This window comes from Heterodontus francisci, chromosome 3, assembly GCF_036365525.1.
Source record: "Heterodontus francisci isolate sHetFra1 chromosome 3, sHetFra1.hap1, whole genome shotgun sequence".
NCBI classification, from domain to species: domain Eukaryota; kingdom Metazoa; phylum Chordata; class Chondrichthyes; order Heterodontiformes; family Heterodontidae; genus Heterodontus; species Heterodontus francisci.
In genome coordinates, this window is record NC_090373.1 from 56,544,100 (window position 1) to 56,562,892 (window position 18,793).

Sequence of the window (18,793 nt, forward strand, 5' to 3'; positions counted from 1 at the left end):
CTCCACTTTTGCTCGGGTTCCTTGATGCCACACTCGCTGAAATGCTGCTTTGATGTCAAGGACAGACACTCTCGCCTCGCCTTGAGTTCAGCTCTTTTGTCCATGTTTGAACCGAGGCTGTAATGAGGTCAGGAGCTGACCCAAATTGAATGTTGGTGAGCAGGTTATTGCTAAGTAAGTGCCACTTGATAGCACTGTCGACCACACCTTCCATCACTTTACTGGTGATTTGAGAATAGACTGTTGGGGCAGTAACTGGCCGTGTTGGATTTGTTCTTTTTATGCACAGGACATACCTGGGCAATTTTCCACATTGCTGGGTAGATGCCAGTGTTGTAGCTGTCCTGGAAGAGTTTGGCTAGGGGAGTGGCAATTTCTGGAACACTGGTCTTCAATAGCCTTTGTAGTATCCAGTGCCATCAGTCATTACTTGATATCATGTGGAGTGACTCAAATTGGCTGAAGACTGGCATCTGTGATGCTGGCGACTACAGGAGGAGGCCAAGATGGATCATCAATTCGGCACTTCTGGCTGACGATTGTTGCAAATGCTTCAGCCTTATCTTTTGCACTGATGTGCTGGGTCCCCCATCGTTGAGGACGGAGACATAGAAACTTACAGATGTAGAAAATAGGAGTAGGCCATTCGGCCCTTCGAGTCTGTTCCGCCATTCATTATAATCATGGCTGATCATCCAACTCTGTACCCATTTCCCGCTTTCTCCCCATATCCTTTGATCCCTTTCGCCCCAAGAGCTATATCTAACTCCTTCTTGAAAACATACAATGTTTTGGCCTCAACTGCTTTCTGTGGTAGCAAATTCCACAGGCTCACCGCTCTCCAGATGAAGTAATTTCTCCTCATCTCAGTTCTGAAAGGTTTACCCCACATCCTTAGACCCCTGGTTCTGGACTCCCCCCTCCATCGGGAACATCCTTCCTGCATCTACCCAGTCCAGTCCTGTTAGAATTTTATAGCTTTCTATGAAATCCCCCCTCCCTCACTCTTCTGAACGCCAGCGAATATAATCCTAACTGACTCAATCTCTCCTCCATAGGTCAGTTCCACCATCCCAAGAATCAGTCTGGTAAACCTTCGCTGCACTCCCTCTATAGCAAGAACATCCTTCCTCCAGATAAGGAGACCAAAACTGTGCACAATATTCCAGATGTGGCCTCACCAAGGCCCTGTATAATTGCAACAAGACACCTGTACTCTAATCCTCTCGCTATGAAGGCCAACATACCATTTGCCTTTTTTACCGCCTGTTGCACCTGCATGCTGACCTTCAGCGACTGGTGTAAGAGAACGCCCAGGTCCCGCTGCATATTTTCCTCCCCTCCTCTCAGTTTATAGCCATTCAGATAATCTGCCTTCCTGTTTTTGCAACCAAAGTGGATAACCTCTCATTTATCCTCATTATACTGCATCTGCCATGCATTTGCCCACTCTCAACTTGTCCAAATCACTCTGAAGCCTCTCTGCATCCTCCTCGCAACTCGCCCTCCCACCCAGTTTTGTGTCATCTCCAAATTTGGAGATATTACATTTAGTTCCCTCATCTAAATCATTCATGTATATTGTGACTAGCTGGGGTCCTAGCAGCAATCCCTGCGGTACCCCACTAGTCACTGCCTGCCATTCGGAAAAAGACCCATTTATCCCTACTCTTTGTTTCCTGCCCGCCAACCAATTTTCTATACATCACAATACACTATCCCTCATCCCGTGCACTTGAATTTTACATGCTAATCTCTTATGTGGGACTTTGTCAAAAGCCTTCTGAAAGTCCAAATAAACCACATCCACTGGCTCCCCCTCGTCAACTCTACTAGTTACATCCTCGAAGAATTCTCGTAGCTTTGTCAAGCATGATTTCCCTTTTGTAAATCCATGCTGACTCTGTCCGATTGTACTCCTGTTCTCCAAGTGCTCTGCTGTAAAATCTTTGATAATGGACTCTAGAATTTTCCCCACTACCAACGTCGGGCTGATTGGTCTATAATTCCCTGCTTTCTCTCTACTTCCCTTTTTTAAATAGTGGGGTTACATTAGCTACCCTCCAATCTGTAGGAACTGTTCCAGAGTCTATAAAATCTTGGAAGATGGCCACCAATGCATCCACTATTTCTAGGGCCACTTCCTTAAGTACTCTGGAGCATTTGTGGAGCCACCTCCTCCAGTTAGTTGTCTAATTATCCACCACCATTCACGACTGGATGTGGCTGGACTGCAGAGCTTGGATCTGATCCGTTGGTTGTGGGATCGCTTAGCTCTATCGCATGCTGCTTACACTGTTTGGAATGCAAATAGTCATGGGTTGTAGCTTCACGAGCTTGACGCCTCGTTTTTAGGTATACCTGGTGCTGCTGCTCGTGACATGCCGTCTTGCAGTCTTTGAACCAGGATTGATCCCCCAGCTTGATGGTAACTGTCGAGTGGAGGATATGCTGGGCCATGAGGCTACAGATTGTGGTTCAGTACAATTCTGCTGCTGGTGGCTCATAGCGTCTCAAGGATGTCCAGTATTGCGTTGCTAGGACTCTGTGGTGGTTACTACTAATACTGTCATGGACAGCTGCATCTGCGACAGGCTGATTGGTGAGGACGAAGTCAAGTATGTTTTCCCTCTTGGTTCCCTCACCACCTGATGCAGACCCATCCTAGCAGCTTTGTTCTTTAGGGCTCAGTCAGTAATGGTGCTACCAAGCCACTCTTGGTGATGGGCATTGAAGTCCCCCATCCAGAGTAGATTCTGTGCCCTTGCTACCCTCAGTGCGTCCTCCAAGTGGTGTTCAACATGGAGGAGTACTGATTCATCCGCTGAGGTAGGGTGGGGGTGGATAGGTGGCAATCAGCAGGACATTTCCTTGCCCATGTTTGACCTGATGCCATGAGACTCCATGGGTCTGGGGTCGATTTTGAGGATTCCCAGGGCAATTCCCTCCGAGTGTATAACACTGTGCAGCCACCTGGTGGATCTGTCCTGCCGGTGGGACAGGACATACTCTAGGATGGTGATGGCAGTGTCTGGGACATTGTTGTAAGGTATGATTCTGTGAGCATGACTGTATCAGGTCGCTGCTTGACTAGGCTGTGGGACAGCTCTCCCATCTTTGATGCAAGCCCCCATATGTTAGTAAGGACCTTCGGGGTGGACACGGCTGGGTTTGCCGTTGTCGTTTCCGTTGCCAAGGTCGATGCTGGGTGGTTGGTCCGGTTTTATTCCTTATCAACTTTGTAGTGGTTTCAGAGGGCATTTTAAGAGTCAGCGACATTGCTGTGGGTCTGGAGTCACATGTAGGTTAGACCAGGTAAGGACAGCAGATTTCCTTCCCTAAAGGATATTAGTGAACCAGATGGGTTTTTCCAACAATTGACAATGGTTTCATGGCCATCATTAGAATAGCTACTAGCTTTTAATTCCAGATTTATTAATCAAATTCAAACTCCACCTTCTGCCCTGGTGGGATTCGAGTCTTTGGCCCCAGAGCAATATCCCGGGTCTCTGGGTTACTGGTCCAGTTACGATACCACTCTGCCACCACTTCCCCCAGATACATCAGTCACGTGCGTATGTATAATTGGGGTGGTGGCAAAGTATAATTGATTTTTTGTAATCTTGGGCAAATGTCAAGGCTGTGGGATTTTTCTGAAATTTTGAAGTTAAAGCCTTCATTTGTCTGTTTTTTTTCAATTAGGCTGCACATACGCATGTGCTTGCACCTCATCTGGGAAAGGGAGGAAAGAGAGTGGTAGATCGCACTATTAGAACCCTATATTGGTTGACTGGAAGTACCAGTCTACAGTTTTACTTCCTGTGATGGTATGGTCCTTCTTAGTTGTTTGTGTCTTGGCTTTGCTAAGAATTGACGCTCACCCAATAGGAGGATAAAAATTTAGACGTCCACTTATGGCTGCAGTTCATGCCCTCGACTGCAGCAGTGGAATCAACTGATTACTTTCCCTGTTTTAAAACCTCTGTTTGTAAAATGGTATAATGTTTTATTGAATGTGACAGTTGATGCTGGGGAGCAGCTCTGTTTCAGCACCCTCTGTTACATTGTACAAGGTGCATCTTCATGGAAGCAATGCTGTTTTCAGTACCTGAGTGGAACTCGAGTATAGACATTGATTTTTATGGGTAAGGTGGGTTACTTCTGTTTAGTGTTTTTTTAAATAAGATACTATTTCTTTGATAACTACAGTTGTGGTATCTGAATTGCGAGGGAGCTAAATTTGATTAAGTTTCCAATGCTACCAATCCCTGTTTTTCTCTTGGGTACTTAGAAATTTACTTGAGCACTAGTGGTTTAAAGTGTACGCTCCTCAGTCTCTCATGATGTTGCCCTTGGACATTCAAATCAGAGATGGTTGGGGTGGGCAACAGGGGTATGGGGTAGAGGGAATATGGTGATTGTGACAGGGAGCAAAGGCAGTGATACCACCTCTGTAGGAAAAATGGGGTTATGGAATATTATCTTGTCTACCACTTCCAGTGCCTGGAAGTTTTATCTCACTGGGAAGGGCGTGTTTGGTACCCTTCTCTTCAGTCCCTGATCTTACCATGGGGTTGAGTGGTGGGGAAAGGAGAATAGTAGCCTAACTATTAAAACATAAACTAGGATTGTGTTCCTTGGAATTTAGAAAGTTAAGGGGTAGGGATAGGGTTTTAAGGCAATAGTGGCTAGAGTGATAATGGAGTGGTGGTTGTTTTAGCAGAGATGAGTGTGGCCAGATCTGGTGATGGATGGCTAACCAATTGAGCCAAATAGACTTAAATCTCCACCCCTTGGACTTGATGGAACAAAAGTGGAGGTCAAACCAGGAAGAACGATTAGAATGGTGTGTAAAGATTTTTCTGCAGATGAAGAAATCAAATGGAGGTGAAGGAGTAGTTGAATAAATAGACCGCTGAAATGTTGTGCTGAATGGAGTCGGAAAGACTAGGCATTTGGGAGTTTCAAGTGACTGAGGGAAATATTTTGCATGTGTTTAGGCACCGAGAGAATTTAGATTCTATAGTAATGGCAGAGATTAGAGACATTCTTTTGGGCCTCCTTATCTCGAGAGACAATGGATACGTGCCTGGAGGTGGTCAGTGGTTTGTGAAGCAGCGCCTGGAGTGGCTATAAAGGCCAATTCTAGAGTGACAGGCTCTTCCACAGGTGCTGCAGAGAAATTTGTTTGTCGGGGCTGTTGCACAGTTGGCTCTCTCCTTGCGCCTCTGTCTTTTTTCCTGCCAACTACTAAGTCTCTTCGACTCGCCACATTTTAGCCCTGTCTTTATGGCTGCCCGCCAGCTCTGGCGAACGCTGGCAACTGACTCCCACGACTTGTGATCAATGTCACAGGATTTCATGTCGCGTTTGCAGACGTCTTTAAAGCGGAGACGTGGACGGCCGGTGGGTCTGATACCAGTGGCGAGCTCGTTGTACAATGTGTCTTTGGGGATCCTGCCATCTTCCATGCGGCTCACATGGCCAAGCCATCTCAAGCGCCGCTGACTCAGTAGTGTGTACAAGCTGGGGATGTTGGCTGCCTCGAGGACTTCTGTGTTGGAGATACGGTCCTGCCACCTGATGCCAAGAGACATGCCTTGGTTATAATGAAGATGGGGAGCAGATGGTATGAAAAAACATTGACTTTGAATTCTAAAGCTTTGTGGTGGATGAGGTCAACTTGGAATGTCAAGATTTGGAGACAATCGTGGAGAGGAAGTGGATCCAGGAGACATTCAAGTAGTGAAGTTTCAACAGGGTTGCTGCTGAACACAGTCCACCAGACTTGAGTCTGAGGCAGATTGGAGAATTAAGTAAATCAGCCTAGGGTGATTCAGAGGTTGAGCAGGTTTGTGGTGAGCTCTGGTATCAGTAGTATGTACTGTTTGGATTCGGTGTATCTACAAAGGGGTGAGAAGCAGTGGGATGAAAACCTGGGTATCAAGCAGTGAAGATCTGGGAGAATGATTAGCATCAGTACAGATGAGGGAACAGCAATAGGGATGGAGAGAAATGGTGAGGACAACACAAGATTTGGAGTAGCAGCAGTAGCTTATGGAGCTAGTTGAACCTAGTCCAGTGAAGTGTGATGAAGTTGTGAAAAGCAAGTGGAGCACAGTAATGGCCACAGGAAGCAAATGAATAGCAGCATAATGGGATTAGAGTCAAGAGCAGGAAGAGAAATGTCAGGAATGGATCAGAGCTGATTCGATATAGTGAAATGCTTGAAGGCTGAGATTGCAGAACCATGCCCGGTACTGGAATAAAGACTGTCCAGTTGAAAATGATGTGACCACGGAAAGCTGTGGAGAAGGTGGACGTTGCATAAAGCCCAGAGGTCAATAGAGAAATGACTTGGACAGCGAATGAACTTAACCCATAATGGAAGTAGAGTTGCATTAAAATAATTAGGAGGAGTGGTGGGCAATAGCTGAGAAATTTACTGAGAAACTGTATTCTGTTTCCTCGTATTAGTTTTATACATGAAACATATCAGCCATGTCCTCACTATAGCACTTCAGTTTGCCTTCTGTAAAGTGTTACGATCAAGGCAGGAAGAGTGCACTATTAATTCAGTCTCACTTTTGCATAGGCCACAACATATATTTAAATTTTCCCACTTATTGATACAGTGAACCATATACTCTATTTTTCCCAGAATAAAGCACTCCAGCAAGGTTTCTTTAACAAAATTATCAGTTTATTCTAAACCAGGTTTTAGCCAATAATGACGTAAAACATCCACACACATTGAAATATTCAAGCCCCTTATTTATCCTAGCCTTCACACAAACACACGTACACAACCAGTAAACTGGGGAAAAAATAAAAAGTGATTTTTGTAATCGCTGTAAACAAAGTATTGGAAGGAATTTAAAAAAAAAAATACTTGGGCTGAACAGAAGGTATGGGAAGATGTCCTTTTTATTGGTTAGGTGGCTGTCACTAGGATCTTCCCAGAACAGTTCCTTCCAGGTGATGTTGAAGATCAGTTTTGGTAGGCTTTTCAAAAGATGCAGTTACAGAAGCTCCAGATTGGGTCTTATAGCAGGAAGCAGCAAGGTGATAGTTCTCACACATTCAATGCAGGATTTCTTTTCAAGAGAAAGATGGGCTGCTGGTCTCCTAGCAGGTCAGTCAGCAAACTGGCTTTTTAACAGTTCAAATGGAGACTGAAAACATTCCAAAAGTCAAGTCTCATAATGTTTATAAATCTTGGCTTGTCACTTCTTTGTAAACATCTCCAGGTCAAAAACCACCCTGTTGGTTTTTATTTGAACACGGGTGCCTTCCAGTAATATATTTACTAGCCAAAACCAGGAACCTTTTGGTAACTTTTTTTTAAAGAAAACCCACGAAGTTCAGCCGTCTCTTAAATTCCTGATGAATCGATGTCCATAATTCAAATACAAGTCCTTAACACATTTTTTTTTCAAAATAAATAGAAGCAATCTTGTAACAAAAAGTAAGAGAATGCATGTAGCAGCATGTAAGACCAGGGAATCCGGTAGTCAAAATGAGGGGCCTCTTACAACTCCCAGGTTTATTCTATTCCTCAACTCCTAGCTGGCAGTAAAGTTGCCAAGTTGTAGAGAACACAAGGTCTCCTTTATGGTCATGATGAGAGCAAAGGCATAATTAGTGTAAAGCTGTGAAATTTATAACTGGGTGTTGTTACAAATGTGTTTTTGTTTCAGTATAGAGACAAAAAGGCTGCATTCTTGTGTCTTTGATAAAGTTCAACCACAGCAGCAAATGTGTTTGCATATTTATTAAAATTTAAATGTTGCACATACTCATGACCAAGACACCCTGACGTTACATCTTAGAAGAATATTTCATTGCAGTCAGCTGAACTCCGCTTTCTACTTCTGATTCTCTCTCTCTCCCTGCCCAGCCGCCTGTCCTGTGATTCTGATACTTTTTAGATTATGTCGAAGATGTGCTAATCCATAGCCTTTTGTATACTCATATTTAGTACCATCCCCTATCAAAATGTGTTGGGTCAGTACGCTTCCAAGTTGTGTATACAGTGTGGATGTTTGCATTCAAAAGGTCTGAGAATAGAATGGAGTTTCTAGTTGGGGATGACAAAGCGAATCTAAATACAAACGTGCCCACTGATCTTAAAGATTGTGTGCAGCATACCTTTTATACATGTCCAGCCTTTTTTGCAGTCTTTCATTTGTTTTAGATTATTTCTGTACGTTAAGAAAAAACTGAATACAGTGTCATGTAAAATGGATTTGTTAACTATATTTCAGTTTTGATCTCACAATTGCAGAGACTCTATTGATCACCATCTTGGCCTGGGAACTTTTCTACTTTCAAACACATTTAACGGTCTTTTTCTGAATAGTTTAATAATATTTATGCTTCATAATGTTTTTTCACACCCTGCTCAGTTACTTTACAACTTCCTTATTTGCTTTAGCCTAAATAACCAGTTGCATTTATCTAGGGTCATTAACCTAGAAAAACAACACAGCACTTCGGAGGCATAACCAGAAAATGGATGTCGAGTGAAAGTAGTAGAAATTTAGTAGGCGATTGAAAGCTTGCCCAAAGATGTGGATTTTAAGGAAAGTTTAAAGAATTTTATTTAATTTTGTTTTTTTCTTGATCCAATCTTTTTTTTTCTTCCCTATTTTTATGCCTGATTTGACATTTAATTCACCTGTTTTCTCTGTCCACCTGCTATTTGTTTACCAATGCTTAAATTTCATTGGTTAAGGAGGTACTGTATTGGTTCCCCTGCTCACTTGGATCACAGATGCCCTGGTTCCCTTGCTGCGCTATTATCAGGTCTCTCCTTCAGCAACTTTGTACAAAACTTTTTTTTTACCCCCTGCACCCTTCAGCTCAAGTCTACCTAACTGCAAATGCTGTTAGGTGCTTTGCTACAGCAAAATCTAGCCCATTCGCCTCAATTGCTCCAGATATTTAGTAGGTGGAAATTTTGCCTTATCCAGTACTGGATGTGGGGCAAATAGGATGATAAATCGAGGCAGCAGAGGGGTTGAGAGAGGTGATGGTGAGGTAGAGCTGGGTGCCATTAGAGAACATGTGAAACATGACATGCTTCCAAATGATGTCGATGACAGACAATATGTATTTTAAGTAGGAGGGGCCAAGGATAGATCCTTGGACAACTTCAAAGGATTCTCTGACAATAACTGAATCAATCGGAATAGAACCAGGACAGTCTTACCCAGCCATATGATTGAGGAGAGTTATTGGAGGAGGATGGTGTGGTCAGCCATGTCAAACCCTCAGACGGGTTGACGAGGGATAGTTTACCACAGTTATAGATACATAAGATATCATTTGTGTCTGAGGGCTGTTTCAGTATATGGTGGAGTGGAAATCTGAGTAGACAGGTTCAAATGTGGAATTGCAGGAAAGGTGGGCACGGATTTGGGAGGGCAGCCACATGTTCAAGGACTTTGGAGAGGAAACTGAGGTTAGCAATGGGGTGTTAGTTCGCAAGGACAGAGGGGTTATGGGTGGGTTTTCCGAGGAGGGGGTGCTGATTGTAGATTTGATGGGGAGGGGGAACTACCTTAGGAGCGAGAACTGTTAACAATATCAACTAACCTGGAGCCCAGGAAGGAAAGTTGGGTGGTCAGCAGTTTGGGAATAGGGTTCAAAAAGCAGGAGGTGGGTCGAATGGATAAGATGAGCTTGAAAGCCATGAGGGGAAATAAAAGAGAAAGTAAAGAAAGATGTGAGTTCAGCGTTAGGGCAGGGGAAACCTTGGGAGAAATTTGGCTTGGTGGGTTAGGGGAAGAGATGGAAACAGCAGAGGCAGCTGAATGGATGGTAATATTAGTGACAAAGAAGCACATGAGCTCCTTGCACTTGTTGGGGGTGAGGATGGAGTTTAAGATGACTTTGTTTGTAGAGAAGAGAAGCCAAGGATTATCTTTGCATTCCAGGATGATCCTAGGAAAAGTGAACAGTTTTGGCAGGGGAGAGTATGACACATTGTTGTGGTCTAGCCGGATCTGGCAATGAATGGCTAAATATGTTTGCCATAAGTGTTCAAGTCTGCATCCCCTGGACTTGGGGGAACGGCGATGAATGTCATTTCATTCGGGACAACCAGAGTGAGAGAGAAATGATTTTAGTGGGAACAAGGAGTAGGTGAAAGTGTGATTATGCAGACAAATTGCTCCTTCAATCTTGTGATGAATGGAGGGCCAAAGGCTGGGAATTTGGAAGTGCCATTGTAAGTGACTTTTTTCTGGGGTGATCATAGCAGTAAGTGAGGTTGGGGGGGAGGGGTCTGAGTGGAGAGGGATACAAGGAAGTGATCAGAAATGGCCATATCTGTGATTCCTATTGTGGGATTAGAGAGGCCATGTGACATGTCATGGTTGAGGGGGTGGCCATGAACATTGGTAGGTGAGTTTATATGCAGGCAGAAATTAAAGGATGATAGGGCAGTGAATTCCAGAGAGATGGCATAATGAGTTTGAAATCACCAAGGATGATAAGTCACCCTGCAGAGGCTGAGGGAGGAAAGCAGTGCAGATGAGAAGTTTGACTTAATACTTAAGAGGGTGGTAGAGAATGAGGATTTCAATGAACAGGCGAAAGGAATAAAACAAACTGAGGTGCTCTGAGGATGAGAAGGCGACAGGACGAGGTGTGATTTTTGGTGATGAGGGCCACATCCTCACTGGTGATCTGGTTGGAGCAAATGATGGAAGGTATTGCTGGTGGAGAAGCTGTTGTCATCTGTCAACCGTGTTTCCCTCAAGGCCATGGTATTGATGCTATCATCCATAATAATGTTGGCAACGGTCTTGTTCACAAGTGAATTGGCATTCTGGTAGGAGGTGCAGAGAGGGACTGTGATGGCTGATTTGCTGGCAGAATCCACAGGGTCAGAGTGAATGAGACAGAAAGATTGGCCCCCAGCTGGTATAGGAAGGTTGGTGAGAATAGGATGGGGCATTTGGAGTTGTTGCTCATAAGGAGGCAGAGATGAATGAGTGTCTCAGTGGGCCTGATGGTGGATACCAAGGGTGGCAGAGGCTTAGCCAGGAAGAAGTCTTGGACTTTGGCCCAGGAGACTGAACTTTTGACCAGGATCCATAGATGTAAAACCAATAGAATAGCCAGCAGGTAACAGAAATGCTGGGGAATGAGCTGTAAGCTAGACAAAAGTTACCTTAAAAGTTAGTGCTGAAGTGGGGGATGAAATTAATGGCAAGGGCTCAGAGTTTGTAGTGAAGTTTGAAGGCAGTGGATTTTGTCTTTCCAGTATTTAGCTGGCAGGAAATTGCGGGTCATCCAAGACTGGATGTCCACGAGACAGTGTGGCAACACGGGCAGTGGAGCCATCGAATGAGGTGGAGAAGAGTTAATTTAGTGTTGGGGTACATGAGGAAGCTGACTGTATCTGTGGGTGATATCAAAGGGCAGCATATAGATGAGGAAATGGAAGGGGCCAAGGGGGAACTCCAGTTTTAATAGAGGTGGGGGAAGGGCAAGAGAAGCTATTCCATCAGGTTTTTTGGCTAATTGGATAGGTTACAATGGAACCCAGTGAAGGTAGTTCCACCAAGATGGCCAATGGAAGATAAATGTTGGTGGTGAATGGTGTGGTTGACCAAGTGGGCACTGAGAATGTTTTGTGACTTTGGTTCAAGCCATTACAATACTGTGGCATGAGTGGAAACCTTACAGGAGAGATTATTTATTTTAAAAATGGAGTTGAGGGAGAGATGGTAGGTATTTGGTGACATTCGGTTCAAAATGTCTTTGATTTCCCTAACATTTTTCTGCTGGAGGCCTAGACTATTCATGGAAGTATTCAGATTTCTATTACTTAGTCCAAGCGGCTATTCTTGGAGTCTAGAGCAATACATTTTGGCAGGCTAGTTGGCTATGGGGTACATTAGAGCAGAGCCCGATCCTGTTGGAATTTGGCACTTGTGCTTGTTTTGCAATTTTCTGATTCCTATCACCAGTGGGCTTTTTTTAAAAAAAAACTCTCAACATCTGCCCAGACTCTCTCTCTTCCCATAGGCAAATTCTAGTAAAACTGCTGTTGTCAGCAATTTGACCAGCTTAGAGTAGGCATCGAAACTGAAATCATTTGGTCACTGGAAGTTCGTACCATACCCTGTCTTATTTCAACCCACCAAGACATCAAGGAACTGATCGACACAAAAGCAAAATACTGCCGATGTTGTAAAGACTCAGCAAGTCAGGTAGCATCTATGGAGAGAAAATCAGAAACCGAGTTAACTTTTCAGGTCTGTGACCTTTCATCAGAGAGAACTGGGCAAAAAATTTTAATTTGAGCAAGTTGTTTTGGAATTATTTCAATGGAATGAATATATTTTACTTTGTTTCTGTATTTGTTTTGTAAGATAAACATTAAAGTGTGAGCAAATAACTTTTTTGAATCTGTATTCATCAAGATGAGGCTCTGAGCTGAGCCTCCGAAATAAACCATTCAGGCAGAGGATTACCTGGAATAGAAATGGGACTAAGGTCTCCATCTCAGAAGAGTAAGCTGTAACAGCATGAGTTCTGTTTCCTTCCCCCACCCCTCCCTAATAATAATTTGTGCTGTCTGAGTGAGATTGTTCATCCTGTGCCAAATTATGGATATTGTTCAGAAGGCTTCCAGTACCTACTGCACAAAATGTTTTTAATTCCAATAAATCAAAATTAACCAATTTAAGTGCAAATAGAAAAGTGGACTTGGAATATCACAAATGACTTGATGCAGAAAGAAATCTAAGGAAGGAACTTAATGTTTGTTGTGTTCAGTAATTGCATCAAAATTTCCTGCAGTGCAAAAGTTCCTATTGTGATTCAACTAGGCAGCCTTGACAATCCACTGCAATGTTAAATTTCCTATATTGCTGTTGGGTGTCTTATTTCTTGCTTAAACAATGGTTTTGCAACTTTTCTGTGTGGGGACCCCTTTCACCTCCAGGATCTTCTGTTTTAAAGACCATGTCAAAGCAAAACAACTATCATTACAAAAAATGTTTTTCATTACTACATGGGAGTAGAAAGACTAAGCCAACAAATATTGGAAATATTCATAAATATGATCACCGACTGAAAACCTTGGGTTTGCCCAGGTGTCCAAGTTTGACTCTGCATTTAAACCAGTGGAATTATCGAATAATCAGACTTGTTTTTAATTTTTTGAAATTATTAGATGTGGTCTCATATTTTTTAATGTAATTTGCGATTCTAAAGCTTGATTGGCATTGTAACAGCTATGTTTTCTCTTTCTAGGTGAATTTTGTTGCGTGCCAGTTGTTTGCTTTGCTAGCAAGTTTATGGTTTCGACTTTATCTTCACCCAAGTAAAACTAGCAGCTATGTCAGGCATGCTGTTGCCACACTTCTGGGATTTTATCTTGCATTGTTCTGCTTTGGATGGTAAGTATTGTATTTAAATTTAGAAGTTTGAGTAAAACCCCGCCTAAATGTCAGGTGGATATGGGGTGATTTTGTTTTTTTTGTCCTGTTGATCTTTTTTATGCTGGTTATGATTCAGTAGCTGTAAACAGCCAGCCCTTTGGACCTTCATCCAAAGGACACATCTTTGTACGTGAAACTAGACAGTATTTGATGCCTTTCAGACTATAGGGGTCATTACAGCCTGATCCTGTCTTTACTCAAGACCCCTATATGTGTACTTCCAGCAGGGGTAGGAATTTTGTTTTTCCTTCATTTATGCTGAGACCTAATATAGTCCATGACTGTTTCTTTCTGCGATTGGCCAATTTACTGCAGATTAAGGATTAAATCTGGAATTTCACTGATCTAAGTGCCACATCATATGATTTGTGTGTGCTTGTCACTTGTCTTTGTATGGCAGGGCACAAAGTTCTTTGCCCTTGATTTCCATGTTTAATCAAGTCTTGGTACGCCGGACAACTGCGTCCCACAACTTATTTGCTTTGCACATAAATTGTGTCTTTGCTTCAAGCCACCAACTACATCCTTCTACCTGGCAACTATCTGAGGCTGCATTAGACCATTCATAGAAACATAGAAAAATTTATGGCATGGTAGGAGGCCATTCAGCCCATTGTGTCTGTACTGGCCAAAAGAGCTATCCAGCCTAATCTCTCCTTCCAGCTCTGTAGGTTACGGCAGCTGAAATGCATATCCAAGCATTTTCTAAATGTTGGTTTCTGCCTCTACCACCCTTTCAGGCAGTGAGTTCCAGGCCCCCATTAACCTCTGGGCGGAAAAATTACTCCTCAACTCCCCTCTCATCTTTGCCAGTTACTTGAAATCTATGCCCCTGGTTATTGACCTCTCTGGTAAAGGAACTAGGTTCTTTCCTATCCACTCTATCTAGGCCCTTGATAATTTTACACACAAATTAAATCTCCCCTCAGCCTCCTCTGTTCCAAAGAAAACAACCCCACCCTATCCAATTGTTCTTCATAGCTAAAATTGTCCATTCCTGGTAACATACTCTTAAATCACAAGACAGGCAAAACTATCTATTCACTGCCTCTGTGAAGAAAGCCATGGTAGAGCTGAAAAATTATCTATTTAAATCTGTGCTCATGATTGCAAACTTTTATTATGCATATAAGTGGGGCTGTAAATATATATTACATGACTAAATGATTGCAGTGGGGCAACAGCTGTAGTCATTTCCAGCAATTTGTTTCAACTTAAATTTTCTGTTTTGAGAAACACTCAAAAACAAATCAATCTGATCATGATCAATCACAATTTGCATGAATTATCATTGTAGCTTTACTGAGCTTCTAAGGAACAGTTTAGACCTCAATTTTAAAGGGAGGGTGAGTGTGGTGCATTTGAGCTTTGAAGCAGGATGTGTAGTGGGAGGCCCACAGATCCCTTCTGAAAAATATTAAAAGGTTTACCTGTCTGGGCCTCTTCAGGGCCACAACCCCATCCCTGCCAGAAGGTCTGATCTGACAGGAAAGCTGTCACTGGTCTCCCACTCAGGTCTCCAACTAAAATTGCAGATCAGACCCTGAAGATGCCTCAGGCCTCAATCTGCATATTTTAATAAAACCCCACTAGCTTGGGGCAGTTCTGCTCACTTTGCTTGAAGGAGCAGGTTAATAGTACATGGCAGAAAGGCTGCAGGGTTAGAGGGATTATTTATTTATTTGGAGATACAGCACTGACAGGCCCTTCGGCCCACCGAGTCTGTGCTGACCATCAACCACCCATTTTATGCTAAACCTACATTAATCCCATATTCCCTACCACATCCCCACAATTCTCCTACCACCTACCTACACTAAGGGCAATTTACATATCAACCTACAAGTCTTCGGTTGTGGGAGGAAACTGGAGCACCCGGTGGAAACCCACGCGGTCACAGGGAGAACTTGCAAACTCCACACAGGCAGTACCCAGAATCGAACCCGGGTCGCTGGAGCTGTGAGGCTGCGGTGCTAGCCACTGCGCCGCCCTAACTGAGCCACTGTTGCTGTCCACTGTTTAACTGCACCATCACCAGCCCCCAGCCCTGTTCCTGCCAGGTATTGGGGTTGGGATGGGAGAATGAAAATTGGGTTCTAAAGATTTTGGAAGTGCATTGGTGAATGTATTTAAAATCCCTCCTCGATCATAGCTTGGAATACAGGCTCCAATTTGCCCCCCACCTGCACCAAGTAGATTGCGACGGAGCACTTCCCAAAAAGTGGACTGCACCTTAACACAGGAGAAAATATTAAATGTATATAAGTAGGAAATTGTCTGCATGTAAGAAAGTAGTGTCATTTTGTGTTTACACCCTTCCATTGACTGGCGATTGTGCCATCCCGCCAGTCTGTATTGAGCATACAACAGAGTCTAAACCCCTCTTTCTTTCTTTCTCTTTCTCACTACCCCACCATAAGCTGAAATTTGTTACCTTCATCACTGAGTAGAAACTCGTTCCTAAACACCCAACCAGTTCCTTTCCAGGGAAAATTCAATGAAATCCCCCACTGATGGCAGATTTGAACTTCCCTACTGAGGACTCTAGTACCATTGCTTACAGCAGAAACAAACCTGGCCTTCCCACCCATCCCCACTAAAGTCAAAGACTAAACTCTCCACCAGTGACAAATCCACACTGCCAGCCCCCTCTCACCCCCGCCCGCACCCAACCCCGGCACCCTCGCTTGGAACAAATCGGATCCCATTTTCTCTTCTCACCCCCATTCTCCTGTGAGCATCAACTCCTTTCCTACCCATGAGCAAATTTTGCCACTCCACATGATGAAAAACGTTGGCCTAACAGTGACATAACACTCAGACCCAATGTGCTGGGCAAACGCTCATTCTGTGCTGGAAGTGCCCACCACATTGTATTGGGCTCCTTTTGTAGGTGTCCAGGGGTATTGAGACATTTATCATTTTTAAAATAATCATCCTATGCTTCTTGTAGGCACCTTTTTGTGGCAATTGGTCTTCCCTCGCATTTAACTTGCAACATGACAAACGCACTTAATAAGTAATCCCAGTGCTAACAGGCAGAAAGGACCCTGCAGCAGTGCTATTTAAAGTACTTATCCACTCCATATAGGTTAGTTCCTGATTTGTCTTTTTAGGATGCTGGATAATTTGAGGGCTTTCTGTTTTTGTTTCTTTTGTTTATTTTCTGCATTCTGTAACTGAATTGGTGGTACTTACGAGCTTTTACTGGTGTTGAATTACTTTTGCCTTCCTTCAAAACACTTTTATTTGTCTTGAGTTGTCTAGCAGCCCTGCCTTTATGGCTGGAGGCCAATGGAGAGCAGCCTGAAAAAATAGCACAAAAGCTAGGACAAGGGAGAGGTGGAGGGCACTGTGCAAGAGACCAAATCCACAGCAGGTCTTTAGGGAGCACTATTTGTATCGCAGTTTCACTGAGGAACATTCAGGCTGCAGCAGGGGACATCACAACATCTCCCAGTTTGTTGTGTGTTGATGTATCTGAGGGGTCACCGAGGCTTTCTAGACCAGGAGGAATACCTACATTTTCCCATTTTCTAAAGGGACAGAGCACAGCCAGGTAAAAGAGGATCCGGCTGAATAGACAAGATTACATTTCCTCAGTGTCCAACTTGTTTATGGCCACAGGCAGCACGTAATGCAGGTTTATGCCTTGTTTCCTGGTGCATTCATTATGCACTGTCCTCTCTGCTATTTTATTCCAGCTAGGCCTTTGGATCACAGGCTGGCTACTGGGCGAAAAGGAGTATCTTCTTCAGACGTAGCTAGCGACTACAGTCAGGAAACCGGGCACAACTGCAGAGGTGGCCTGCATTATGCCACCAGAAACCTCTTCAAGCAGACCATTGGTGTAATCAATGATTGCACTACCTGGGCCTTTTGGGAAGGTGCTTTACTGTACAGCCCTGATTGTGTACCCAGGTTTATGGTTTTGTGCCACATGGCGAATAACTTTTGTAGTAATGAGACACCATCCCTGGGCAGCAGCAAGTGCAGGAAGAGGAGCATGAGCAGCGTTGACTGTCAGTGCCCCTAGCCATTAGCTGTTGAAGAGCATCTTATCGTAAAGTGCTTCATGTGAACTATCTCTCCCATTCCCAATACACCACCAGTCTTTCAATTCTCATTACCATCCATGCAATCCGATTTGTTTTTTAGTTGGGCCTTATGGGTCTTATCCTTGCTTCGCTACAAATAATAAAACAAACACAAAATCTAGAAGAAAAAAATGAATCTAACAACTAATTAAGGAACATGGAAATGAATATTAGTGATTCTCCCCCTCAGGCCTGTTTCACCATTCAATTGAATCATGGCTGATCTGTACCTCAATCCCATTAACCCAGTTGTTCTTCATGTCACATGATACCCTTATCTAACACAAATCTATTGATCTCCCATTTGAAAGCTTCAATTGACCTAGCATCTGCAGCCTTCTGTGGGAGAGTGTTCTAGATTTCTATGACTTTGTGCAAAGAAGTGGTTCCTGATTTAACTCATGATTGGTCTGTCTCTAATTTTCTGGATTCACCCCACCAGAGAAAATTGTTTTTTTTTAATCTACCTAGCATCCCTTTTTCTTTTTAATGACCTTATTTAGATCACCACTCAAGGGGATGCAAATCAAGTTTATGCAACCTTTCCTTATGCTTGAACCCACGATTAGATCCTGGTGAATTTGCATTGCACCAACTTCAAGGTCATTATATCCTTCTGGAGGTGCAGTGCTCCAGATGGGTTCTAGCTAAGCCTCTATACAACTAAAGCACAAATTCCTCCCCTTTGTATTCCAGTCCATTTGAAATAAAGGCCACTATTTCATTATCATTTTAGATTGCTTTTTGTACCTGGCCACCAGCTTTTCCTGACTTGTATACGTCACCCAAATCTTTGTTCCTCTGCAATTTCTAATTTCTCACCATTTAGAAAATATTCTGATTCCATTTTCTTGGATCTAAAGTGGGTGACTTTGTACTTGCCCACATTGAACTCCATTTGCTGCTGTTTTGCCCATTCCCTTAATTGTCTATGCTCATCTCTAACTTCCTGCTGCCATCTGCAAACTTGGATATGTAACTCTATATGTTCTTTCAAGTCCTTCATGAATATGGTGAGAAGCTGAGGCCCTGGTACCACTCCTTAGTGAGCACCGATTGTCACATTCTGTTAATCAGGGAATGTTCCGTTAATTAGGGCGGCGCAGTAGTTAGCACCGCAGCCTCACAGCTCCAGCGACCCGGGTTCAATTCTGGGTACTGCCTGTGTGGAGTTTGCAAGTTCTCCCTGTGTCTGCGTGGGTTTTCTCTGGGTGCTCCGGTTTCCTCCCACAA

At 43.5% G+C, this 18,793-nt stretch overlaps 1 protein-coding gene across 1 annotated transcript in view; it reads left to right on the forward strand.

The window, feature by feature from the left end:
* Positions 1 to 18,793, forward strand: part of LOC137356496 (lysophospholipid acyltransferase 2-like) — a 156,845-nt gene that overhangs the window by 18,351 nt on the left and 119,701 nt on the right. The window contains exon 2 of the mRNA XM_068022387.1: positions 13,276 to 13,421. Coding sequence (XP_067878488.1) covers positions 13,276 to 13,421 — 146 coding nt within the window. The remainder of the gene's footprint in view (positions 1 to 13,275; positions 13,422 to 18,793) is intronic.